Consider the following 27,505-nt stretch of genomic DNA (forward strand, 5'->3'; position numbering starts at 1 on the left):
CCCGCCATCCGGGCCGTGACCTCTTCTCGCTGCTACCGTCAGGCAGGAGGTACAGAAGCCTGAAGTCCCCACACCACCAGGTTCAGGAACAGCTACTTCTCTACAACCATCAGGTTCTTGAACCGACCTGCACAACCCTAACCCCAGCTCAGCAATGGAACACTACGGACCACCTCTTGCATTACTGTGGACTTATCTCTGTGTCTTTTTGTTTTGCACTTTTTGTTTATGCATTTTTTTCCTCTCTCCCTCTCTTCACTACCTTGTATAATTTATGTCCTGTGTGTTGTCTGTACCTACACCTCACCGTACACGCGCACGTAACAATAAACTCGACTTGGCCTGTGTCTAGGGGAATGGAGCACGAGACAGCACTCCACTCCCCTCCGAACATTTTCTGTGCAGTCCGTGACCTTTTGCTGTTCAATGCACGCAAGTCCCCATATCTCTGGCCAATAACCTTTGATCTAACCTGTCACTATTCAACCAACACCTCACCTTCTATCCTCTTTAAGGTTGAAAGTAGATAACTTCACATGCGCCTGCATTAAAATCCATTTTCCTGGTTTGTCCATTCACTTAATCTACTGATATCTTTGTGGTTTAATGCTCCCATCCACTGTGCTGACAATGCTGCCTGTCTTTGTGTCATTGCTACACTTGGACACGAGGCTTTCTACCGCTTCCTCGAAGTAGATTATAAATACAGTGAAGAACTGCAGATCCAACACTTATCCTTGCAGGACATCACTAGTCATATCCTGCCAATTTGATTACCTGCCCATTATTCTCATTCTGTTCCCTGCTGCTCAGCTAATTTCTCAGCAGGTCAATGTATTGTCTTCAATCTCAAGTCTCTTATGAATTTTATCAAAAGCCTTCCAGATGACCATACAGTCAACATCCACAGACATTTCTGAGCCCACTTAGTCACCCTTTCAGAAACTATTTATAAATTCTTGCAAGCTATTTCTGAACATCTTGTATTTTAAGTTGACCTATCATTTTCCCCAATGAGTGCTGGACTAACCAGTCGAGATTTTTTCGTGAACAATGGGGCTGGGTGGTGCAGTTTAAGGTGTTTTGGCTATAGACTAGGCATATTCCCCTGAGGGAGAAGCATTGGGAAATTAAAGCTGGAGGTTCCCAGAAGACCAAAGAGTTCAAAAGTAAAACAGAGCGGAAATAAGAGCTTACAGATGGCTGGTTGTTAAAGTGAGAGAACCGGGTTCATTACTGAATCGAAAAAGGAGAGAGCACAAGAAAAATCTTGCAGCAAATACAGAAGGGAATGCAAAGTTATTCTACAGGCATGCGGACAGGAAAAGGGTTGCACAAGACGCTAAAATGTGCTCACGGAGATGGAGGCAATGGGGGAGGGTACCAAATGATTAAGTAATAATAAATATCAGTGTTCAGCAAAGATACTGCCGGAGCCTCAGCAAAGGCAGATGCAACTGAGATGGGACTGGAATGGCTAGCTGCACTTGGTGGATAAATCACCTTGTCCAGATGGGATGCATCCTCAGTTGCCGGGGTAAGGAAGGGAGAAAATTGCAGAGGCCCTCCTAATATTTTCCTAGTATCTTAAGAATCAGGAGTGGTGCCAGAGACTTGGAAAATTGTAAATGTTACGCGCTCGTCCAAATAAAAAGTGCAAACATCAACTCAGTAACTACAGACCAGAAAGTTTAAGCACAGGGCTGGAAAAAAAAATTCAAAAGCAACAATCAGGGATACAATTAACAGTTAGTCACTCGGACAAGAATTGTCACTTAAAAAGCGCGTTCCATCTGGCACTCTTAAAAGAAAACTTGCCCCACACATCTTTTTTAAACTTTCCCCTCTCACTTTAAGCTCTGCCCTCTAGTATTTGACATTTCTACCCTGGGAAAAAGATCAGCCATCTACCCAATCTACACCTCTCATGATTTTATAAACTTCTATCAGGTCTCTCCTCAGCCTGTTCCACAGAAAACAATCCAGGTTTGTTCAAACTCTCCTTATAGCTAATACTCTCTAATCCAGGCAGCATCCTGGTGAACCTCTTCCGTGCCCTCTCCAAGGCCTTCACACCCTTCCTTGTAACGGGGCAACCAGAACTGCACACAATACTCCAAATATTTTACAGGTTTACTAAAACTATTCCAGGGAAAACTTTAAAAAGCAACAAAGAATCACTAAGCAAGCAATAAAGAAAGGGAAAATAGATTATGAAGGTAAACTAGCACAAAATATAAAAACAGATAGTAAAAGTTTTTATGATTACATAAAGCGGAAAAGGGTGGCTAGAGTGAGCGTAGATCCCTTAAAAGATGAGAAGGGGGAATTAATATTGGGTAATGTGGAAATGGCTGAGGCTTTGAACGACTATTTTGCATTGATCTTCATGGTGGAGGACATGTCTAACATGCCAGGGAGAGATGTTATGGATGCAATAGGAGGTGAGGACCTCGATACAATCGCTATCACCAAAGAGGTAGTGCTGAGCAAACTAGTGGGCCTAAAGTAGACATGTCCCTGGCCCAGATGGAATGCATCCCAGGGTACTGAAAGAAATGGTGGAACTTATAGTAGAGGCATTTGTGATAATTTACCAAAATTCTCTGGACTCTAGGCAGGTCCTGGCAGATTAGAAGACAGTGAATGTCACGCCACTGTTTAAAAAAAGGATGTAGGCAGAAGGCAGGTAACTATAGGCCAGTTAGCTTAGTGTTTGTAGTTGGGAAAATGCTTGAAGCTATCAATAAGCAAGACGTCTGGGTAGAAATGGTTCCATCAGGCAGATGCATCGTGGACTCAGGAAGGGCAGGTCCTGCTTGACAAATGTATTGGAGTTCTTTAAGGATATAACAAATTGGAATTGGTTTATTATTGTCACATACTGAGATACAGTGAAAAGCTTGTCTTGCATACCATCCATACAGACCAATTCATTACACAATGCATAGAGGTAGTACAGGGTAAAACAATACAGAATGCAGAGGAAAGTGTCACAGCTACAGAGAAAGTGCACTGCAGGTAGACAATAAGGTGCAAGGTCATAACGAGGTAGATTGTGAGGTCAAGAGTCCATCTTATAGTACTAGGGAATCATTTAATGGTCTTATAACAGCAGGGTAGAAGCCGTCCTTGAGCCTGGTGGTACGTGCTTTCAGGCTTTTGTATCTTCTGCCTAATCGGAGGGGGAGAAGAGAGAATGTCCAGGCTGGGTGGGGGTCTTTGATTATGCTGGCTGCTTTACTGAGGCAGCGAGAAGTATAGACCGAGTCCACGGAGGGGAGGCTAGTTTCTATGATGTGCTGAGCTGTGTCCACAACTCTCTGCAGTTTCTTGCAGTCTTGGGCAGAACAGTTGCCATACTAAGCTGTGATGCATCCAGATAGGATGCTTTCTATGGTGCATCGATAAAAGTTGGTGAGTGTTAAGGGGGACATGCCAAATTTCTGAGTAAGTAGAGGCGCTGGTGAGCTTTCTTGGCCGTGGCATCTGTGCAGTGGATAGAGGGGAACAGTTGGATGCTGTACACTTGGATTTCCAGAAGGCATTCGATAATGTGCCACATAAAAGACTTATAAGATAAGAATGCATGGAGTTGGGGGTGATGTATTGGCATGGATAGAGGATTGGTTAACCAATAGAAGGCAGAGAGATGGGATAAATGGGGGTTTCTCTGGTTGGCAATCAGTGGTGAGCAGGGTGCTGCAGGGGTCGGTGCTGGGCCCACAACTGTTCACAATATACATTAATGATTTGGAAGAGGGATTTGAGTGTAGCGTATCTAAGTTTGCTGATGACATGAAATTAAGTGGAAAAGCAAACTGTGCAGAGGACGTGGAGAGTCTGCAGAGAGATATAGACAGGTTAAGTGAGTGGGCAAAGGTCTGGCAGATGGAGTACAATGTTGGTAAATGTGAGGTCATCCACTTCAGATAGGAGATTAGATTATTATTTAAGTGGTGAAAGATTGCAGCATGCTGACGTGCAGAGGGGCTTGGGAGTGCTTGTGCATGAATCGCAAAAGGTTGGTTTGCAGGTGCAACAGGTTATCAAGAAGGCAAATGGAACGTTGGCCTTCATTGCGAGAGGGATTGAATTTAAGAGCAGGGAGGTTATGCTGCAACTGTACAGGGTACTGGTGAGGCCACACCTGGAGTACTGTATGAAGTTCTGGTCTCCGTATTTGAGGAAAAATATGCTGGCTTTGGAGGTGGTGCAGAGGAGGATCACCAGGTTGATTCCGGAGATGAGGGGGTGAGCCTATGAGGAGAGATTGAGTCACCTGGGACTATATGCGCTGCAATTCAGAAGAATGAGGGGGGATCTTATCGAAACATAAAATTATGAAAAGGATAGATAAGATAGAGGTGGGAAGGTTGTTTCCACTGGTAGGTGAGACTAGAACCAGGGGACATAGCCTCAAGATTCAGGGGGAGTAGATTCAGGACAGAGATGAGGAGAAACTGCTTTTCCCAGAGAGTAGTGACTCCATGGCATTCTCTGCCCAGGGAAGCAGTAGAGGCTCCCTCGTTAAATATATTTAAGACATAGTCAGATAGATTTTTGCACAGTAGGGGGATTCAGGGTTATGGGGAAAAGGCAGGTAGGTGGATCTGAGTCCACAGCCAGATCAGCCCTGATCTTATTGAATGGCGGAGCAGGCTCGATGGGCCAGAGGGCCTCCTCCTGCTCTGATTTCTTATGTTCTTATGTGAGGCTTTAGTTAACCGGACAGACTAGAGCAGCTGGGGCTGTTCTCCTCGGAGAAGAGGAGGGTGCAACGGGATCTGGTAACAGCATTTAACATCGAGGAGGATGTGGACAGAGTAGTGCTCTTTGGTGGTGGCATGAAGACCAGGCAAAACAGAAATGGCAAAACATAGTGAAAATGGTACAAGGAAAAGCTTTTCCCACTGTATCAAGGTCCGAAATGCACTGTCAGGGGAGCAGTGGAGAAGACGCAATTGTAATATTCAAAAGGGTGCCGGATAAGCATCTGAAAGTATTTGCAAGGCTATGGGGAGATGGTGGGAGAGTGGGATGGGCCAGATGGCTCTTACATAGAGAAAGAGTATATTACCTAAATGGTGAGAAATTGTGGAGCTCGGAGACGCAGAGGGATCTGGTATTCTCGTGCACAATTCACAAAAGGCTAATGTGCAGGTCCAGCAAGTAATTAAAAAAGCTAACGGAATGTTATTATTTATTGCTTGGGGCAATGAACACAGAAGTGGGAAGGTTATGCCTCAACTATACAGGGAATTGGTGTGATTACATTGGTGTAATGTGTAGAGCATCAGACTCCTTATTTAAAGGATGCTAATCCATTGGAAGCAATTCAGTGCAGGTTTATTAGAGTAATACCTGGAACGGACAGGTTGTCTTAGGAGGAAAGACTGGACAAACTAGGCTTGTGTCTGCTGGAGTTTAGACGAGTGAAATGCAGCATCCTGAAGGGCCGTGAGAGGGTGGATGTGATGAGAGCCTAGAACTAGGGGTCATCCATTTGAGGCACGGCTGAGGTAAATTTTTTTCTCTTGCCAGTAAGGCAGACATTGATAGATTCTTGATAAGTAAGGGGTCAGAGAGTAACACAGCACGGAAACAGGCCCTTCGGCCAAACTTACCCGTGCCAACCATGGATCTGTTACTGGAAGAGGTTGGACAGGATGGGACTTTTCTCACTGGAGTGTAGGAGACTGAGGGGTGATCTTATAGAGGTGCAGAAAATCATAAGGGGCATAGATAGGGTGAATGCACAGAGTCTTTCTCCCCCCCCCCCCACCCCCCACCAAGAGTTGGGGAATCAAGAAGTAGATGTCATAGGTTTAAGGTGAGAGGGGAAAGATTTAATCGAACCCAAGGGGCACCCAGAGATTGGTCAGTGTATAGAATGAGCTGGCAGAGGAAGTGGTTGAGGCAGGTACATGAACAACATTTAAAAGATTTGCAAGGATGTTGACAGGGCTCAAGGGACTGAGTTATAAGGGGAGGTTAGGCAGGCTGGGACTTCATTTCTTGAAATGTAGGAGACTGAGGGATGACCTTATAGTGGTGTACAAGATCATGAAGGGCATAGATAGGGTGAACGCACAGGTCTCTTTCCCCCAGGGAAAGGGAATCAAAAACTAGAGGGGGAGAGATTTAAAAGGAACCTGAGGGGCAACTTTTTCACCCAGAGGGCAGTCAACATATGGAACAAGCTGCCAGAGGAAGTGGCTAAGGAAGGTAAATTAACAACACTTAAAAGGTACTTGGACAGGTACATGGATAGGGAAGGTTTAGAGGGATATGGGCCAAACGGGACTAGCTTTGACGGGAATCTCAGTCGGCATGGACCAGTTGGGCCAAAGGGCCTGTTTCTGTGCTGCATTACCCTCACTAAGTGTCCCATTTGCCCGCCATTGGCCCATATCCCTCTAAACCTTTCCTATCCATGTACCTCTCTAAATACTGTTTAAATGTTGTTGTTGTACCACTTCCTCTGGCAACTCGTTGCATATACTCACCACTCTATGTATGGAAAAAGTTGCCCCTCAAGTCTGCTTTTAAATTCTTCCCACCTCACCTTAAGCCTAAGCCCTCTCAGTTTTGGACTCCCCTACCCTGGGGAAAAGACTGGGAGGTGGGAATGCGGGATTGCTGTCATTGTCAGATCAATCACAATCTTATTGAATGGAGGAGCAGAACAGCCGAGAGGCCGACTTTTGCTCCCAGTTCCTGCGTTCCCATGTTTACTACAAATACCGGAGGAGTTGGCCTGCATTTTGCATTCGAGTCTCCGGAACAGTCCGAGTGCCAAAGTGCCATTGCTGGGAATGGATGAATGATGCACAAGGCTATTTTGTATTGATCATTTCTCCTTTCTTCATTTTCAGTCTGGGAGGTGGCTAATCCTCAGTTGTACCAGAGCACAGCAATGTGCTTGACTATGAACCAGAAAGGCCTAGTGGGATTTAATCCAACCAGATATCCCCACAGACCCACCCCAGCTCAGCAGCCAATTGGATCTAAAATGATGCCATGGTTATTGCACACACAGCCCTAGCCCATCTGTCAATTGCTGTTTATTTGATGAGCTTATCTCTTGTCAATTTGAACCTGTATCTCAATAGATAGCCCTAGTTTACCTCTCTCTTCTTCTCCCCCTCTCTGCAACCCTCACCAGCAGCAATTTGCGCTTCTCAGCCGAGTGTGAGGAGAATAAAATGATGTAAGATGGTGGCGTGATGTTCAACAGGGACTCAGTGCTGTATGACACCCAAGCTCTGTGGGCAGCAAGGATACAGAACGTCTCCTGGATGGGGGCTTCAATGTCCGACAGCAGCAGCGGCCTGGTAGCACCGGCACTGACAGAGCTGACGGATGGAACCACCATAGACCGTGGCAGGTAGCGACTGAACGAACACCAGGAATGAAACCACTGGACCTTGTCCTCGCCAGTCGACCTGTAGGCCAGTGACTTCAGGAACTGGGCGGAGCACACGACGCTGTCTGTGACAACGGTGCCGAGGTAGAAATGGTTGAGAGCTTCAAGTTCCTAGGTGTAAATATCACCAATAGCTTGTCCTGGTCCAACCACACGGACACCATACCAAGAAAGCACAGCAGTGTCTCTACTTCCTCAGAAGGCTAAAGAAATTCAGCACGTCTCCAATGACTCTCACCAATCTTTACAGCTGCACCATAGAAAGCATCCATCAGATACATCATAGCTTTGGTACTGTAACTGCTCCGCCCAAGACTGCAAGAAACTGCAGAGAGTATTGGACACAGCCCAGTCCGTCACACAAACCAGCCTCCCCTCCATTGACTCCGTCTACACTTCCTGCTGCCTCGAGAAAGCAGCCGACATAATCGAGGACCCCTCCCCACCCTGGTCACTCTCTCTTCTCCCTCTCCGGTTGGGCAGAAGATACAAGAACACATTGCTCCAGGATCAAGGGCAGCTCTATCCCACTCTTGAAGGGACCTCTTGTACAATAAAGAGGAACTCTAGATCTCCCAATCTACCTCATCGTGGACCTTGCATCTTACTGTCTACCTGCACTGCACTTTCTCTGTAACTGTAACACTATATTCTGCATTCTGTTATCATTTTTCCTTTTGTACTACCTCAATGCACATTTGGAATGATTTGTCTGGATGGATCGCAAACAAAAGCTTCTCACTGTAATAAGCCAATTACCATGACTCTATGAAGGTTTAAATTGCCCCAGTCTTTCATTACAGCCTGTCCCCCGACACTCTTCCCACTCAAAGTCGCGGTTTCACATTCAGCAATCTCTTTAGGTGTGGGCTCCCGCGACTTAATCATGGCAATTCACAGGAGAAAACTACTGTCTGCCATGCACAATCTGGCCAAAAATTAACCTTGTGTCAATCCCCCTTGTTTCTTTGGCTCTTTGTGTGCTTGTCCTGTTTAAATGCAGCGAGGGTCACAGCTCCACCACCCATTTATGCAGTAAGTTTCAGACCCAGTACAGCAAGCGAACTAAGCTGTAGACACAAGAGACTGCAGACGCTGGAAGCTGAAGCAACACACAAGACGCTGGAGGAACTCAGCGGGTCAGGCAACATCTGTGGGGGGGAAATGGACAGTCGACGTTTTGGGTTGAGACCCTTCATCAGGACTGGAAGAGTAAGTCCTTACCAGGAGATCACCGGTATAAAGAGGTGAGGGGAAGGGGTGGCAGGTGATGGGTGGATCCAGGTGGGGAGGGGGTGATGGGCAGATGGAGGAGGGGAGAAAGGGAGTAGCGACAGGCTGGAAGGTGATGGGTGGAGGTGACAGAGGGCTGCAGATGGTGGGATCTGATAGGGGAGGAAGGTGGAGCGTGGAACCAAATAAGGGAGGTGGGGAGGGCAGTTGGGAACAGTGGAGGGGGACCCAGTGGGAAGGGTGTGTGGGTTATTGGCAGATGGAGTGGGTGGAGGAGGGGAAAGAAACAGGGTGATGGGGGGTTGGGGGGAGTGTAGGAGGGACTGGGTGGATCAGGAGGTTACCTGAAATCAGAGAATTCAATGCTCATACCAGCGGGTTGCAGACTACCCAGTGGGAATACGAGATGCCGTTCCTCTAGCTTGCATTTGGCCTCACCCCGGCAGTGGAGGACAGACAGGTCATTGTGGGAATGGGAATGAAAAACACGACGATGCTGAAGGAACTCAGCAGGCCAGGCAGCATCTGTGGAGAAAAGCAGGCGGTCAACATTTTGGTCCTGAAGAACGTTGACCGCCTGCTTTTCTCCAAGGATGCTGCCCGGCCTGCCGAGTTCCTCCAGCACCATAGTGTTTTGCATCTAGATTCCAGCATCTGCAGTCCCTTGTTTCTCTAGGGGAATTGAAATGGCTGGCAGCTCCAGAAGGCCAGATGTGCGCAGTGAAATATCTTCTTCTCAACCACACTTTAATCCTCCACCAATTCACTTTCTCAGCTGAAGGAAATTGGTCACCACGCACAAGTCTCTGATAATTGTATGCACCTCAATTAAATTTCCCCTCAATCTCCCTGGTTTCGAAGAAACTTCAGCCCAGCCAGTCCCACCTCAGAGCCATATATGCCCAGGAGATGGTAGATGCTGGAATCTGGAGCAAAAAACCAAACTGCTGAACTCAGTGGGTCAGGCAGCATCTGTGGAGGCAGACGGATGGTCAATATTTCCTCCAGCAGCTTATTTTTGGTTATGGAACCCCAGCCGAGGGCAACCGCATTAACCCACAAGTCCAGTTGGTACTCATTCTATTATCAATGAATCAGAAGGTTCGAGCTCCACTCCAGAGACTTGAGCCACAATCCAGACTGTCTTTCCCAGAGTACCACCGAGGAAACAGTGCACTGTTTCCCCTGAGTGGCCAGGTCAATATATTATCACTGATGAAACATCGCTGCTAACAGATAATCTAGTCATAGTAACATTAGCGCCTGTAGGGAGTTGGATCTGCACAAATTGTGTGCTGTGATAACAACAGTGTCAAAAGTAGAGCGCTTTGAAATGTTGAAGTTGTAATAGCTAGTAAATGCAGTACTTATTCCCAGCACATACATTCTCTCTCTCCTCCCCACTCCCCCTCACCCTCACTGTTGGGGCAAGTTCCATCCACGTGGGCTGAGGCAGCCTTGGCAAGTCAAAACACAAAGACTTCAAATCTGCAACGGTGCCTTGGGTTTTTATGCTCAGAAGCCAAAAGACTCTGAAGTGAAGATTGAAGACTGAACCCCTCCTTAAAACAGCCCAAATACAGCAAACCACAGAAATTAAGCGTCACCAATTCTGGACCATTTGTGACCTCGATTTCCTTTTTTGGCAATTTCAGCTGTCTAGCTCCTAAGCATTGCAACGCTCTCCCATATATAGTAAGCAGCAGGGACCTGGATTCAAACATGACCTTGAATGCCGTCTGTGTGGAGTCTACACTTTCTCCGTGATCCTGTTGCTTTTTCCCAGGTGCTCCAGTGCCCTCCTGCAACCCAAAGTCACGCTGGTAGATTAACTGACTACTGCAAATTGTCCTAGTTCTGGTGGTAACAGAAGACTCAGGGGGCGTTGGTAAGTTTGAGTGAGAGAGAATAGATTTGAAGGGGGTAAGCAGGTGAATGGGATTGAGGGGCATGCTCTGAGAGCTGGCATAGACTCGATGGACCAAACTGCTTCCTTCTGTGTCTTAAGGAAATAGAACTGATCTTGAGGAAAGTGCAGCACAGATTCACCCATCGGACACCAGGATTAAAAAGGACAACCTGAGGGGCAACTTTTTAAAACACAGAGGGTGGTGAGTGTATGGAACGAGCTGCCAGAGGAAGTGGGTGAGGCAGGTACAACGGTATCATTTACGAAGCACTTGGACAGGTACACGGAGGGGCAGGCTTGGAGGGATATGGGCCAAACGCAGGAAATTGGGACTAGCTGGGTGGACTGGTTGGGCTGAAGGGCCTGTATCCGTGCTGTATTGACTCTACGATCAAACTAATAGAAACAAAGTTGCATACCCTTAGAAAATGAAAGATTACAGGGCATTCTGAGGATTTTAAGATGATTGGGGCAGACAATGTGTTTTGGAGAGCCCAAAACAGTAACTTACCTTGACAGGGTGAAGTTACTGCTCCCAATTGGGGAACATAATATTGTCCATAGGCAAAGCATTCGTTCACACAGAGGAAATCTAGAAACCTGCCCTCAAATACAGTCGCAGTTTGGAATAAAGGTATTGCAGAAAGCTGAGGCTGATACCTTCATTAGGCGAGAGTTTTAAGGGTTACAGAATCAAGATAAAAATCAGCCAAGATCCAACTGACTGTTGGACAGACTCGAGTGACTAAATGGCTCCCAACTTCCACAAAAACAAAAACTGAAACTCAGTGATCCAACTCAAGCATGAAGGAAGCCAACAAGGATTTAAGTGAGATCATCTCTCAATTCATGTACCCAGAGGGGATTCAGATTGAATTCATTACAAATAAAAATGAGTTTGGTTTTATTCCTTGGACCAAAATAGAAATGATAAATATATAAACACCAATGCAACAGCAATTCTCTGTGGAAATGCCGTATCTTGGCTAAAATCTTTTTAACTAACAACAGTCCCATTCTCACTGCAGCAGCTGGAGGAGTGTTAGCAGAGCTGCAGAAATCAGCAACGACAGAGACCGGGCCAATTTTGTGGACTGATTCAGATAGGGTTCAATGGCCAGATACCGAGGCAGGAGTGGAGACCATGCATAAAAAGACACACACTTCCGTTGCAGAATATCAAATTGAAGTCCAGTAATTTGAGTTCAGAATCAAAGGAGTGACTCTGTCCTGCATGCTCTTGTGCCCATGGGTATGGGATCTTGCCCAGCCATCACAGTCACTGCTCACTACCCAGGTTCAGACAAGGGAATGTGCCATTTTGATTGTGAAAGGACTCCTCCCGCCAGCAACACAGGGGTGGAACAGGTAGAGAATGGCTTCCTCTAACGCATGCTAATTTAATTAGTGAATGCAAATGTATCTGCAGGTAGCCATCTGGTACATCATAACTCTTAAACCAGCTCTAAGGCCATCACCTGTGAGCAAGGGGCTTCAGTTTCAGAAGGTTGTGGGTTAAATGAAGACCAACGTTCTCCATGCCAACATTGAGGGAGTGCCGCACTGTTGGAGGTGCCTTCTTTCGAGTGGCTCCTATGTCACTACATAGCTTTTACACCAATGCTTATACAGGAAGTCCCTGGATTACGAATGAGTTCCGTTTTTGAGTCTGTTCGTAAGGTGAATTTGTATTCAAGTCGGAACAATTACGTACAGTTCACATCTAGCGTCAATTAGTCCTAAATCACTACAAGCTTCAGTTATTTATTGCTATATATTAAGATCCAAATGGAATTTTGATTCCAGTTTCATTATAGTTCCACACGTAATGTGAAGCAATCCAAAATAGAGCATAACTTGTTATCGCCGGGACATGTGAAGACTGTCATCAGTCTTATGTGTGTTTGGTGTCATTCATTACAGTACAGTACTGTGGAGGTACAGTTACCACATCGAATGAATTTTGTGTATTTTCCGACTGACGGACAAAATCAACTTAAGGACATCTGCGGAAACGGACCTCGGTCATTACCCGGGGACGACCTGTTGGGGGAGAGCGAGTGCTGGATAGATAGAGAGGGAGATAGAGATAGAGAGAGAGAGAGAGATAGATAGAGAGAGAGATATGGTGGGTGGGGGCAGCGGGAGAGGGGGCTGGTGACCATTTATGGTGTCCCTCATCATTCGGAACTCCTCGAACATCCCTGCCCCGAAATAGCGGTACAGACTGTAACACCTGAAATCCACGATCCAGCCGTTTGCCACTTCCATCGCCTGGAAAAAGTCAACACTGACAGGCAAACTGTTCTGCGCCCAATTCCGCATCTTCTTCCCGCCGTTCGCTAAGTACGGGCGTTCGTAAACCGGGGACCTCCTGTACTCCGAACATCACTGGTTATCCCATAGAACAGTACAGCACAGGAACAGGCCCTTCGGCCCACCATGTCTGTGCTGAACACGATGCCAAATTAAACTAAATCCCTTCTACCTGCACATGATCCATATCCCTCCATTCACTGCATATTCATGTGTCTATCTGAAAGTTTCTTAAACACCGCTATCTTATCTGCTTCACCCCTGACAGCCCACTCCAGGCACCCATCACGCTCCACGTAAAAGACTTGCCCCACGCATTTCCCTTAAACTGTCTCCCTCTCAACTTAAATGCATGTCCTCTAGTCTTTGACATTTCTATCCTGGGAGAAAGCTTCTGTCCACCCTATCTATGCCCCTCATAATTTTATAAACTTCTATCAGGTCTCCCCTCAGCCTCCACCACTCCAGAGACAACAACCCAAGTTTGTCCAACCTCTCCTTATAGCTCATGCCCTCTAATCCAGGCAGCATCCTGGTAAACCTCTTCTGCACCCTCTCCAAAGCCTCCACATCCTTCCTGTAACGGGTGATCTATCCAAAGTTTTACATCTGTAGTAGGTTGCTGTTTGTGGGAGCTTCCTCTGGGCAGTCTCGCCACCATATTATAACAGTGATAATGCTTCAAGAAGTTAAAGTTGAATTTATTGTCATGTGCACAAGTCCATGTGTGCACAGGTGCAATGAAAAACTTACTTGCAGCAGCATCACAGGCACATAGCATCAGATAAGCAGCATTCACAAGAAACATAAATGATACTATAAAGAACACAGTTAGAACAAAACAGTGTCCTTTGTAGTGCAAAGCTATCATCGCGTTACTATACTGAGGTAGGGATAAGGGTTGTGCGGGTGGGTTCGAGAACCAAATGGCTAAAGGGAAGGAGCTGTACTTGAACCTGGTACTCAACCTTAGCTACAACAAGATGACAACAGAAGCACAAAATCACGATTCCCACTCGGCCTGCCTAACTGGGAAAATGCTCTCACCATGATGGGGTAGTCGGTCCCTCTGGGCCAAGGCAGGTGGCAGTCCGCCATGTGCTTCCAGTGCCTCAGCCTCCAGCTAACTCGCTCTGCCCCCTGCGCCAGCTTGGCATTCACTGTCATGAATAAGGAATCACCACTTGGCAGAACAAACAGGGACTCCAGCCCACACCAGTGGAAATAAATGAAGCGCGGATAAAGTGATTTATCATACAGACTTGGTCAGATCTCTCTCCAGGCTGGTTCAGTTTTACAAAGACACATGAAGCAACCTTTCAACACACAGAGGTTGGAATAACAATGTGTATCTGTGCAGCGATTCTGCTAACTATGCCGAAGTGCTGCACAATAGCAAGTTACAAACTGAGCTTCAGCATAAACACTGGAAGGAACGAGGATGCAACAAACAATCTGCCGGAGGAACTCAGCGGGTCGAGCAGCATCTGTGGAAGGAAAGGAATTGTCAACGTTTCAGGTCAAGCCCTGCAACACTAGGGTGCATGAGGATGGTTGACTGAAAGCAAGGTCGACTGAAAGCATGGTCATTGACTTCAGGAAGGGCGAGGGGCGGTGCACACACTCCTGTCTACATCAACGGCACTGAGCTCAAGAGGGTTGGGAGCTTCAAGTTCCTAGGAGTGAACATCACTAATAGCCCATCCTGGTCCAACCTCGTAGACACCACGGCCAAGAGAGCTCACCAGCGCCTCTACTTCCTCAGGAGGCTAAAGAAATTTGGTATGTCCCCCTTGACACTCACCAATTTTTATCGACGCACCATAGAAAGCATCCTATCCGGATGCATCACGGCTTGGTACAGCAACTGCTCTGCCCAGGACCGCAAGAAACTGCAGAGAGTTGTGGACACAGCTTAGCACATCACGGAAACCAGCCTCCCCTCCACAGACTCGGTCTATACTTCTCGCTGCCTCGGTAAAGCAGCCAAAATAATCAAAGACCCCACCCACCCAGGACATTCTCTCTTCTCCCATCTCCCGTCAGGCAGAAGATACAAAAGCCTGAAAGCACGTAACACCAGGCTCAAGGACAGCTTCTATCCCGTTGTTATAAGACTATTGAACGGTTCCCTAGTATGATAAAATGGACTCTTGACCTCATAATCTACCTTGTTATGACCTTGCACCTTATTGTCTGTCTGCACTGCACTTTCTCTGTAGCTGTGACACTTTATTCTGCATTCTGCATTGTTTTACCCTGTACTACCTCAATGCAATGAATGCAATACCTCAGTGTAATGAATTGATCTGTATGATCGGTATGCAAGACAAGTTTTTCACTATACCTCAGTACAAGTGACAAAAATAATAAACCAAAACCATAAATACTCTAGACACCACACAATAGGAAGGGTGCAACGGTGCTGGAGAGGGTGCAGAGGAGATTCACCCGGATGTTGCTGATGTGTGTTGGAGTGTTTCAGTGATGAGGAGAGACTGGGTCTGTTCTCCCTGGAGCAGAGGGGGTTAAGAGGGGACATGATTGTGGTATATGAAATTATGAGGAGTATAAATATGGGTAGACTGCAAGAAAATTTTCCCCGTCAGAGGTAGATAAAATTAGAGGGCACAGATTTAGGGTCAGGGGGATGATTTTGAGGGGATCTGAGGGGGACCTTCTTCACCCAGAGAGTGGTGAGGACCTGAAACACACTGCCTGAGAGCGCAGTGGAAGCAGAGTCGCTGACAGCATTGAAGAAGTGTCTAGAAGAGCACTTGAATCACAATGGATTAGAACGCTATGGGCCAAGAGCAGGGAGATGGGGTAAATACGGATGGGTGCCCACTGGTCAGTACGGACGTGGTGGGCCGAATGGCCTGCTTCCCTGGTGTATGACTCTTAGAAATCTGTCAGTGCTGCTGCCTCACAGTTCCAGCGGCCCGGGTCCAACCCTAACCCTGCATTCTGTCTGTGTGGATCTTGCACTGGCTACTGGGCAAGAGGGAAGGGGAACGGAACTGATGGGAGCCAGCATGAAGCCAATGGGCTAAACAGCCTCCTTCCGTGCTGTAATATGCAAGAGTCACAGAGCCATACAGCACAGAGACAGGCCCTTCAGTCCACCTTGACCATCAAGTACCTACCTACAACCCATCACCCACACACCCCTCCCACTGGTTCCCCTGCCCACCTCCTTCCCTCTGTCCCATGGTCCACTGTCCTGTCCTATCAGATTCCATCTTCTTCAGCCCTTTGTCACTTCCACCTATCACCTCCCAGCTTCTTACATCATTCCCACTCTCCCCCCTCCCTCACCTATCACCCCCTCCCCTTCACCCAGATCCACCTATCACCTGCCCAGCCCCTTCCTCCCACCTTTTTATACCGGCTATCTCCCCTTTTCCTTACCAGTTCTGACGTAGGGTCTCGACCCAAAAGGTGGACTGTCCATTTCCTTCCACAGATGCTGCCTGACCTGCTGAGTTCCTCCAGGGTTGCTCCAATCTACAATAATCCATTTACCAGCACTTGGCCTTCTATGCCTTGGCAATTCAAAGGGTCACCCCCATGCTTCTCAAATGCTGTGAGGGTCTCTGCCTCCACCACCCCCTCAGGCAGTGCATTCCAGATTTCAACCTCCCTCTGGGTGAAAAAAAAACTTACTCAGATCTCCGCTAAACTTTCCTCCTCACCTTAAACCTTTGCCCTCTAATCTTGAACACCTCTGCTTTGGGGAAAAGATTTTTACTACCCTAATGAAGCCCCTCAAAAATGTTGTCTCTATCAGGTCCCCCCTCAGCCTCCTTCACTCTAAGGACAACAAACCCAGCCTCTCCGGTCTCTCCTCATAACTGAGATGTTCCACCCCCAGGCAACATCCTGGTGAATCTCCTCTGCCTCCTCTCTGGTGCAATCACATCCTTTCCATGGCTTTTTTCAGGAAATGGAGAAAGGTGTAGGGAGGAATTCAGCCTATACAACAAAGGAAGCTCATCAGCCCAGAGGATTAGCGCCCAGAGAACTTGAAGAGCTGCAGGCCGGAGTAGGTTATGTCTATGGTGGCGTTGGAAGAGGTGTTTGAGGACTCCTGACTTCCCAGTCTACCTTGTTATAGCCTTGAACCTTACTGTCTGTCTGTACTCTCTCTGTAACTGTGACACCTTATTCTGCATTGTTATTGTTTTGTTCTGTTACTACTATTCTGGGCATCAACATCTCAGAGGATCTATTCTGGGCCCAACACATTGATGCAATCACGAAGAAGGCATGCCAGCAGCTCTACTCATTAGGTGTTTATGGAGATTCAGCATGTCACTAAAGGCTCTTGCACATTTCTATGGATGTACAGTGGAGAGCATCCTGACTGGTTGCATCACAGCCTGGTGTGAAGCCTCCAACGCACAGGATCGCAAGAGGCTGTGGAGGGTTGTAGACTCAGCCAGCTCCATCACGGGCACAACCCTCCCCACCTTCGAGGACATCTTCAAGAGGTGGTACCTCAAGAAGGCTGCATCTATTATTAAGGACCCTCACCACCTGGGACATGCCCTCTTCTCATCATTAGCATCAGGGAGGAGGTACAGGAGTCTCAAGACCAACACTCAACAATTCAGGAACAGTTTCTTCCCCTCTGCCATCAGATTTCTGAACGGTCCACGAACCCATGAACACTACCTTGTTATTCCTTTCTTTTCGCACTTTTTATTTTTGTAATTTATAGATTTTGTGTCTTTGCTCTGTACTGCTGCCACAAAACAACACATTTCATGTCATATGCCAGTGATAATAAATCTGATTCTTATTTCCCTTGTACTACCTCGATGTACTGTTGTAATGAAATTATCTGTATGAATGGCATGCAAAACAAAGTTTTTCTACTGTACCTCGGTACATATGATGATAGTAAACAGATTTAAACCTACCAATTTCAAAGCGGACTGGGTGGGAGTGGGGGGGGGGGGGGGGGGGGGGGGGGGGGGGGGGGGGGGGGGAGGGTGGTCTACGTGGCCAGTGAGAGATGGGGGCTGTTTGTACACTCTGAGGGCCTGCCACATGAAGAGGTACAACAATAAGAATACACGGTGTCCCATTCTCAGATGGGTACATCCCATCCAATGCTCCCACAGAAATCATACCATAGAAATTATGGAAATTTACAGTGGAGAAGGTCCCCATTTAGCCAAGATTTATAGTAATTGCACTTCCCAGCTTTTTTGGATCCACAACTACGTAGGTCACATCGCTTCAAGTGATCAGCCAGGTACATCTTAACTGTAAGAGCATTCTGCCTTGAAGTGATTCTTTTTTCATTAACTCTCCTCTGATGGCTTTTCCCCAGGGTTGAAATGGTGGCCACAAGAGGACATAGGTTTAAGGTACTGGGGAGTAAGTATAGAGGAGATGTCAGGGGTAAGTTTTTTTTACTCAGAGAGTGCTGAGTGCGTGGAATGGGCTGCTGGAAACGGTGGTGGAGGCGGATACGATAGGGTCTTTCAAGAGCCTGTTGGATAGGTACATGGAGCTGAGTAAAATAGAGGGCTATGGGTAAGCCTAGTAATTTCTACGGTAGGGACATGATCGGCACAGCTTTGTGGGCTGAAGGGCCTGAATTGTGCTGTAGTTTTTCTATGTTCTATCTCTCTACCCTAAATCTGTACCTCCTGATTTCTGTCACCTCAGTGAAGAGAAACAGGTCCTGTTCACCTTGACCTCTCAGTTTTATAGACCTCAATTAAATCTCCCCTCAGCCACAATCTGAAAGCCGTCCAGCTCTGACACAGAGAACTTGCTTTTATATACCTTTCACATCTTTTCGGGCTGTTCAATTAATGCTCTCATGAGAGGGAAAAAAAAAGCATGGCAGTCAAATTGAGCACATATGTATTTTTGGATTCAAGATGCAAGAGAGCGCATTCTGGTTCATGGCTGACACTATATAAATGGAATCACAGTCCACCCACTCACGCTGAATAAAAGGAATCACACCTAGTCCAAACCTCCTACAGACAGATCACGATCCACCTACTGTCTTACATGTGCAGAGGGAATCCAACCAGCCCCACCCTGCTACCAAGAGGTCCATAGACCCAATCCCATCCCATACAGAAGAGTTCACAGCTCCAATACTCAACTCAACACTCTTGCCCCATAGACAATATAGTCACAGCCAATCAACATCCTGGGTAAAGGGGTCCAGAGACCATGCAGCATTTATTTAAAGGGGATCATAGCACAGCACAGAAACAGGCCCTATGGCCCACGATGTTACGCCAAACTAATTAAACTAATGACACCTAATCCCTTCTGCCTCCCCATGGTTCATATCCCTCCGTTCTCTGCATGTTCATGTGTTTACTCACACATTCAATGTTCTTTCAAATAGGAACACAGCCCATCCAATCTTCCTTCAAAGAGGACCATAGACCATCGCAAAGCAGTCCAGCCAACAAGTAACATTTGACCAATGAATACTGCAATAACTATCTCCAGTTAAGTCTAGCCATCAATCATTGACATTCAATAGCACGACCATCGTCGAGCTCCACCATAAACAACATCGAGATCTCCACTTAACTGGACCAACTACACACGTGCCGTGGTTATAAGAGGTCAGAGACCGGGTTACCCTGCAGTGAGTTCCTCACCTTCTAGCCCCCCCAAACGCCTTTCCACCATTTATAAGGCACAAGTCAGCAGCTGGTGAACACTCTCCGCTTGGATGAGTACAGTTCCAACAATAGCGTCCTAGAGCTATACAGCACAGAAACAGGCCTTTCGGCCCAACTCGTCCATGCTGACCGAGCTGGTCCTATTTGCCTGCAATACTTGACACCATTTAGGACAAAACAGGATATTTGAATGGCATCCCTATCTTCAATTAGGAAACATTCACCCCTCAAACACTGGCACACGGGAGCTGTAGAATGAACCATCTGCAAATTGTGTCACAGTCACTTACTCAGGTTATTCCGACAGGACCTCCCAACCCTACAACCTTTACAACTCCCAAGGACAAGAACTTCAGGCACGGGGAAGCACCCTCACCTGCACATTCCATAACACCCTGTACCATCCTGGCTTGGAAATACGTTGCAGTCTCTTAAACAGGATGGGTCTAAACCCTAGAACTCCTTAAGCAACAACACGGTGAGAGTACATTCACCAACAGGAATGTGGTGGAACACGAGATTCTCCAGGATTGAAGGACTTCAGATATAGGTAGAGACTGGACAGGCTGGTCTTGCTTTCCCCAGAGCGAAGGCGGCTGAGGGGTGACCTAACGAAGGTATACAACATTAAGAGAGGCAATCGATAAGGTAGATGGCCAAAACCTTTTTTTTACCTCATGGTAGGGATATCAAAAACAAGAGGGCATATTTGCAAGGCGAGAAGGAGTTTTAAAAAGTGATTTAAAAGGAAAGTTTATCTTTTACAGAGTGGTTGATATCTGGAACACCCTGATTCCAGGAGGGTTCCCCCAGAGGAGGTGGGGGAACCTGATACAATCGCTACGTTCAACAGGCATTTAGACGGGCACTTGAACAGGCAAGGCAGAGAAGGGTTTAATGTGGGCAAATGACTCTGGTGTAGATGGGCAAAATAGTCAGGGTTGTCCTGGTGGGTGAAGGGCCTGTTTCTGTGCTGATCAGCTCAGGATCAGGGTTATCATCACTGACTTGTATGCGATGTCAGTGATAATAAACCGACTTATTAATCACGGACTTAACACATACAAGTGAAATTTGTTGTTTTGCTGTAAATTTCTCATGCTCAACAGCATTCAGGGCAAGTTGATTGGTATCCTATTCAGGGCATAGAAAAACCTACAGCACAATTCAGGCCCTTCGGCCCACAAAGTTGAGCCGAACATGTCCTAAGCTTAGAAATTACTGGGCTTACCCATAGCCCTCTATTTTTCTCAGCTCCATGTACCTATCCAAAAGTTTCTTAAACAACCCTACTGTATCTGCCTCCACTACCGTTGCCGGCAGCCCATTCCATGCACTCACCACTCTCTGAGTAAAAAACTTACCCCTGACATCTCTTCTATACCTACTCCCCAGCACCTTAAACCTGTGTCGTCTTGTAGCAACCACTTCAGCCCTGGGGAAAAGCCTCTGACTATCCACATGATCAATGCCTCTCATCATATATCAGGTCACCTCTCATCCTCCGTCACTCCAAGGAGAAAAGTCCGAGTTCACTCAACCTGTTTTCATAAGGCATGCTCCCCAATCCAGGTAATATCCTTGTAACATCCAGGACAACTTGATTGGTATCCTATCTGGAATTGCAAGACATTCACCCCTCCAGTACCAGCACACATTAGCCGTAGTATAAACCGCCTACAAACTGTGCTGCAGTCACTCGCCCAGGTTACTCTGACAGCACCTCCCAAACCTGCCACCTTTACCACCAAGGTCAAGGGCTTCAGGTGCAGGGGAACATCTCACACATTCCTCACCATCCTGACTTGGAAATACATTGCAGACTCTCAGTCACACTGGGTCTAAATCCGGGGACGCCTCAACCAATAACACTGCAGAAGTACATTCAACAATGGATCAAGATGGCAGGTCAGCCTTCTTCTGGGCAATAAACGCTGCCCTTGATAATGATGCCAAGATCCCCAAAAAGTGATTGAATAGTAGTAAGAAAAAAAAAATCACTCAAAATAGGACACAGTCCATGTACGTTTGTTCAGAGAGGATCACGGCCCATTCAACATTCCTTCCAGAAAATCACTGTGCTTACAAAGGGGATCATAGCCCATCTGATGTTCAAAGGGGATCACAGCCCGGATCTCCTCCATACAAAGGAAATCACAACCCACGTCCCTTCCACAAAAGGAAGGGATCAAAACTCAACTACCAATCAAAGGGAATTACAGTCCATTGCAGGTCCAGACAAACAGGATCATAGATCAACCAACATGCTATCAACGTAGTATTGCTAATCCCCTTCAAAAAGAGAAGGGAAAAATTGCAGCTCCCAAAACCCCCAACAACGTCTCAGAATTCTTCCCAAATAACTACTATATAGGAGGCAATTGTATCTGCACCGTCCCATACAGGAGGGGACGTCAGCCTCGGTGCTCTCACCCACAGCGGGGACGTCAGCCTCGGTGCTCTCACCCACAGCGGGGACCTCAGCCCCTGTATCCAACCCAACACAGAAAGGTCTGCAGCCCCACTCTCACCCACCCACCCACACACAGAGTCCATTATCCCGATCCTCTCTGCACAACAGGCCCACTGCCTGGTCTCTCACACAAAGGGGACGGGAGGCACATTCACCCACACTGGAGGGTGACCACCCCAGCAGCTATGCACCATAGCCCTGATGTTCAACTGCCGAGGGCTGCATAATCCTGCCTCTGGGGTGGCCGCTGACTGAACGCCTTCACCCCACGAAGATGTTACAACCCAATTCACTCCAAAGGTGACCACAGCTCCCATCCCCTCAGAGAGGAGGGCTCAGAGCTCTGATTCCCCCAGATCAGAGCCAAAGCCCTCCTTAGCGGATCAAGTACCAATCCACCGTACTAGGTGAATCACAGCCCCAGCGCCCTTCATACAGAACAGATCTCAGTCCTGACGCAGCTGCTCAAATGTGTAACAGCTCCAATGACCCACAGAGGTGAGTGCTGTCTCAAACTTTCCCAGACACAGGAACAAAGGGCCCAGGGTCCCAGACCACCCTCAAAATAAAGGGATCAATGTCCCGACCCACCTGCATCCAGCAGGGATCATGCCCTTTACAGACTTTGTTACCCATACGGTAATTATGACAACACTGATTCCTCCCTTACAAAGCAGATCACTATCCCAAAGTCATCCACATAAAGGGGGCTGCAGTTATGACCCCCTGCACACTCTGAGGGCTGCAGCTCTTCCCCCTTTCACAAAGGGTCGCAGGTCATCACGGAGACACAGACGGGACTGCAGATGCCGGAATGTGAAGTGGGGGGACTCAGCACCCGCGGATGCAAAGGCAATGTTGACCATCCCCCTGCCTGACCTGCTGAGTTCCTCCACTAGCTTGTTTTTTTTTGCTCCAAGGGTTTTCGTGCTCTGATTCCCCCCCTCCCCATACAAAGGGATTACTGCCCTCACTCCCCAATTAAAGATGATCACATCTCTCATGCACCAATACAAAAAGTGATCACGGTCTTAATCCATGTGCAAATAAGGTCAAAGCTGCAATCCAACAAAAATGGGGATCACAGCCCCTACCTTCTTCCCCGTCAGTAACTCAGGATCGAGGATGACTTGCTTCCACTGATGACTGGGAGGTGCCCGCCCTCGCTATAGAAAGGGGGCGCTGAACCCCAGTGCTCTGAAAAGGGGAATTGCTCTTCCAGTGTCCTCTAAATGGGTATCACAGACCTGACCCTTGCATACAACAGGGAGCAGAGCCCCAATCCTCCCACAGTCCTGATCTCCCCACAGGGTATTCACCCTGCTGATGCCCCCATTCAGAGTGGGTCACAGCCCTGACCAATATGTACAATGCAACCCCAATGCCCTCCATAGGAATATGTGTGTGTGTGTGTGTGTGTGTGTGTGCGCGCGCGCGCGCACGCGCGCGCTGGGGGGGGGCGGGGGGGGTGCTGCTAGAGGAATTGTTGACGTTTCGAGTCGAAACCCTGCATCAGGCGGCCCACCCCTCCCACCCCCACCCCCACCAACAACAGATGCAGCTGGACCCGCTGAGTTCCCATGTGAAGGGGATTGGAATCAAACTCGAGGGATAGCAGCTCTTCCCCCTTTCACAAAGGTGACAATCTCACACAAAGGGGATCGTAGCTCCAACCCTTCTGAACCAATGGGAACACAGACCCCAACACCCCACCCCACACATAGGTCGTCGCAGCGCCCAACCACATACAAACCCCAATCTCCACTGATAGAGACGATCACAGCCCTAACGTCCTGCATACAATGGGGCTCACAGCTCCAACTTTCCCCGAGGTGCAGCACAGCCTCAATGGGACCACAATTCTGTCCGCGAGACAGGAGAGATCACGGCCACGATTCCCTCACACCGTGGGGATGATGGCAGCAATTCCACCCCACTCAGTGCAAGATGTGGTGACAGCCCTGATACCCACAGACACCACCAACGCTTACAAAAGTGGATAGAAACCCGACTGTTCAACAGCTGTCAGAGCCTCGAGCCCCACTGAGATCACAGCTATGAACCCCAGTGCGAATCCCCAACACCGAGGGGATGCCAGCTCCATGGTTCACCATTCTGAGGACCTCCAGGCAACAGGGATCACAGTTGTAATGCCCTCCTTGCAGACCGCAGCCCTGACCCTCATACAATGAGGGCGATCACTCTGAACCGTCCCTACAAACATTACCACAGCTCTGACGGTCTTTGTATTAGCAGCCCTGATCCCCATGTATCAACGGCATTCCAGTCCTGATGTCCTCCAACAATAGTTGTGGATCAATCTTAATATTTTGGGAATGACAGATACAGTCCCCTCTCTATAAAAGAATTATGGCTCCAACTCCCCCTTCCCGCACAAAGGGGATTATGGATATGATGCCCACCACATAAACAGTTATCACAGACCACACACACGAAGTGGATGATATTCCAACCCCTGCAAAGGGTCATGCTTTGATTTCTTCCCCCACCCCCCCATACTAAGGGGATCATAAGCGCAATTCCCCCTACACAATGGCGATAAGCGTCCCGATCTCCAAACACAATGGGTAGCACAGCTCAAACTCCCCCACACAAAACCTTTCGTAGTAACAAACCCACACACAAAGGAGATCCAGGCCCTTACAAAGAGGATTACAGCCCCAATGGCATTCAGACAAAGAGAATCGACAGTCCCAATGAGCTCCGCAAAGTGGGCATCACAGTTCCAACACCTGACCAAGAGGTGACAGCTCTGAACAAAAGGGTCCACTGTTCCCATGGCCCCCACACATAGAGGGGACCAGGGCCACTATAGGACCCTAAACGCAAAGGGAGCCACAGCCCTCATTTCTCCATGCAGAAGGGAATTAATAGCCCGGATCTGCCCACTCACAGGGGTTACTGCAACACTGATGCCCCCATTGGTAGATAAAAGTGGTGACCTTCCCCTCAGAGTGGGGACAAACAAGCCTGCTTCCTTCTTACAGAGTGGGGATCAAATCCCACGTACGTAGGGCGTCACAGGGAATCAGGGTCAAAGAGGGACTCAGCTGCCCCACCTCACACCCCCTGCACAAAGGAAGGTTTTGCCCACTTACAGGGTTATTAAAGACCCCTTAAGGGAGGGGAATCAAAGCCCTGATCTTCCTCACTGTCCTGCTCCACCGACCCCCCCACAGACACACACAAAGAAAGGGCTCATCACCCCACTCCCCGCCAAAGGAAGGACTAGTTACCCCACTTATCCCCCCAATCTCACAGGAGGGGCTCATCACCCCCCTCCCTCACACACAGGAGGGGCTCATCACCCCACTCCCTCACACACAGGAGGGGCTCATCACCCCACTCCCTCCTACCCCAAAAGGGCTCATCCCAGCTTCCCCCCCCCCCACAAATGAAGGGCTCATTGCCCCAATTTCCCACCAATCTCCCCCCTCACAGGAGGGACTCACTGCCCCACTTTCCCATTCCCCCCTCTATACACAGGAGGGGCTCATCATCCAAATTTGCCACTCCAAAGGGCTTGCGACCCCACTTTCCCTCCTCACAGGATTGTCTCATTACCCTGTCACCCCTCACCGGGGGCATCCCATTACCCCATCAACCGGGGGGGGGGTCACATTACCCCCTCACGGGAGGGGGCATTGCCCCTTCAACAGGAGAGGTCCCATTACCCCCTCACCAGGGGGGTCCAATTACTCCATCACCCCCTCACCAGGGGGGTCCCATTACCCCGTCACCAGTGTGGGGGGTCCCATTACCCCCTCACCAGGGGGTCCCATTACCCCCAATACCCCCTCACCAGGGCATGGGTCCCATCACCCCGTCACCCCCTCACCAGGGAGGGACCCATGACCCTATCACCAGGGTGGGGGGGGGGTCCCATTACCCCATCACCCCCTCAGCAGGAGGTCCCATTACCCCATCACCGGGGTAGGGGGGTCCAATTACCCCATCACCCCCTCAGCAGGGGGGGTCCCAATTATCCCCTCACCAGGGTGGTCCCATTACCCCATCACCAGGGTGGGGGGGTCCAATTACCCCATCACCCCCTCAGCAAGAGGTCCCATTACCCCATCACCGGGGTAGGGGGGTCCAATTACCCCATCACCCCCTCAGCAGGGGGGGTCCCAATTATCCCCTCACCAGGGTGGTCCCATTACCCCATCACCAGGGTGGGGGGGTCCAATTACCCCGTCACCCCCTCACTAGGGGCGGGGGTCCCCTCACCCCCTCACCCAGGGGTGTCAGGGTGCCGGCCCCACATACAAAGGGGATGAGTCCCCCTGGCCCCCCCGTCCCGGTACCCACTTGAATCCGAGGCCCCGCAGGTGCTGCCCGATCAGCCGGATCACGTCCTCGTCCGCCCGGGACAGCCGCTTCTTCTTGCGGCCGGCGACGGCGGCGGGTCCGGGGGCGGTGCCGTGGGAGTCGGGCCCGGCCGGGCCGTCGGGCTGCAGGCCGAGGGCGGGGTGCGGCAGCTGGCCGTTGGCGGCGGGCGGGGAGGCGGGCTGGGCCCCGTTGGTGCTGGGGGCCGGGGCCGGGGCCGAGGCCGAGCCGGAGGCCGCCTGCTGCATGGCGATGACGGTGCGGCGGCGGCGGGGCCCGGGCCCGCTGGCGGACACTCGCTGCTTCTTCCTGGGCGGCGGCGGCGGAGACGCTCCACCGGGCTCCGAGTCCGACGAAGAGGCCAGAGTGCTGCGTTGGGCGGCGCTAAGGAAAGGCCGCGGTCCGCAGCTCCCGGACTGGGCCCCGACTCGGCGCGGCGCGTCATCAAAACAACGCGCTGGCGTCACCGCGCCGTGACGTCACCTACCCCCTCCGCCAGGTGCCCGGTGACGCCACAGACCCGCCTATGACGTCACCAGAAAAGGAACATAGTGGGCAACCGGTCACCTGTCAACCTGTCTCCAGGCAACCAGACCCCAGACATCCTGTCTCCAGGCAACCGGTCACCTGTCAACCTGTCTCCAGGAAACCGGTCACCTGTCAACCTGTCTCCAGGCAACCAGACCCCAGACATCCTGTCTCCAGGCAACCGGTCACCTGTAAACCTGTCTCCAGGCAACCAGATCCCAGATATCCTGTCTCCAGGGAACCAAATCTCAGACAACCTGTCTCCAGGCAACTGGTCACCTGTCAACTTTTCTCCAGGCAACCAGATCTCAGACAATTTGTCTCCACACAACTGGTCACCTGTCAACTTGTCTCCAGGCAACCAGATCCCAGACATCCTGTCTCCAGGCAACCAGACCCCAGACATCCTGTCTCTAGGCAACCAGTCACCTGTCAACTTGTCTCCAGGCAACCGAAACTCAGAAAACTTGTCTCCAGGTGACCGGTCACCTGTCAACCTGTCTCCAGGCAACCGGTCACCTGTTAACTTGTCTCCAGGCAACCAGATCTCAGAAAGCCTTTCTCCAGGCAACTGAATCTCAGAAAATCTGTCTCCA

The 27,505-nt window shown here is 49.1% G+C and overlaps 1 protein-coding gene across 1 annotated transcript in view; it reads right to left on the reverse strand.

The window, feature by feature from the left end:
* LOC127586936 (WD repeat-containing protein 26-like) overlaps window positions 1-26,813 on the reverse strand; it is a 71,975-nt gene extending 45,162 nt beyond the window's left edge. The window contains exon 1 of the mRNA XM_052044966.1: window positions 26,364-26,813. Coding sequence (XP_051900926.1) covers window positions 26,364-26,629 — 266 coding nt within the window. The 5' untranslated portion in view covers window positions 26,630-26,813. The remainder of the gene's footprint in view (window positions 1-26,363) is intronic.
* Window positions 26,814-27,505: the final 692 nt, after the last annotated feature.

The sequence above is a fragment of the Pristis pectinata genome, chromosome 38 (genome assembly GCF_009764475.1).
Source record: "Pristis pectinata isolate sPriPec2 chromosome 38, sPriPec2.1.pri, whole genome shotgun sequence".
Classification (NCBI taxonomy): domain Eukaryota; kingdom Metazoa; phylum Chordata; class Chondrichthyes; order Rhinopristiformes; family Pristidae; genus Pristis; species Pristis pectinata.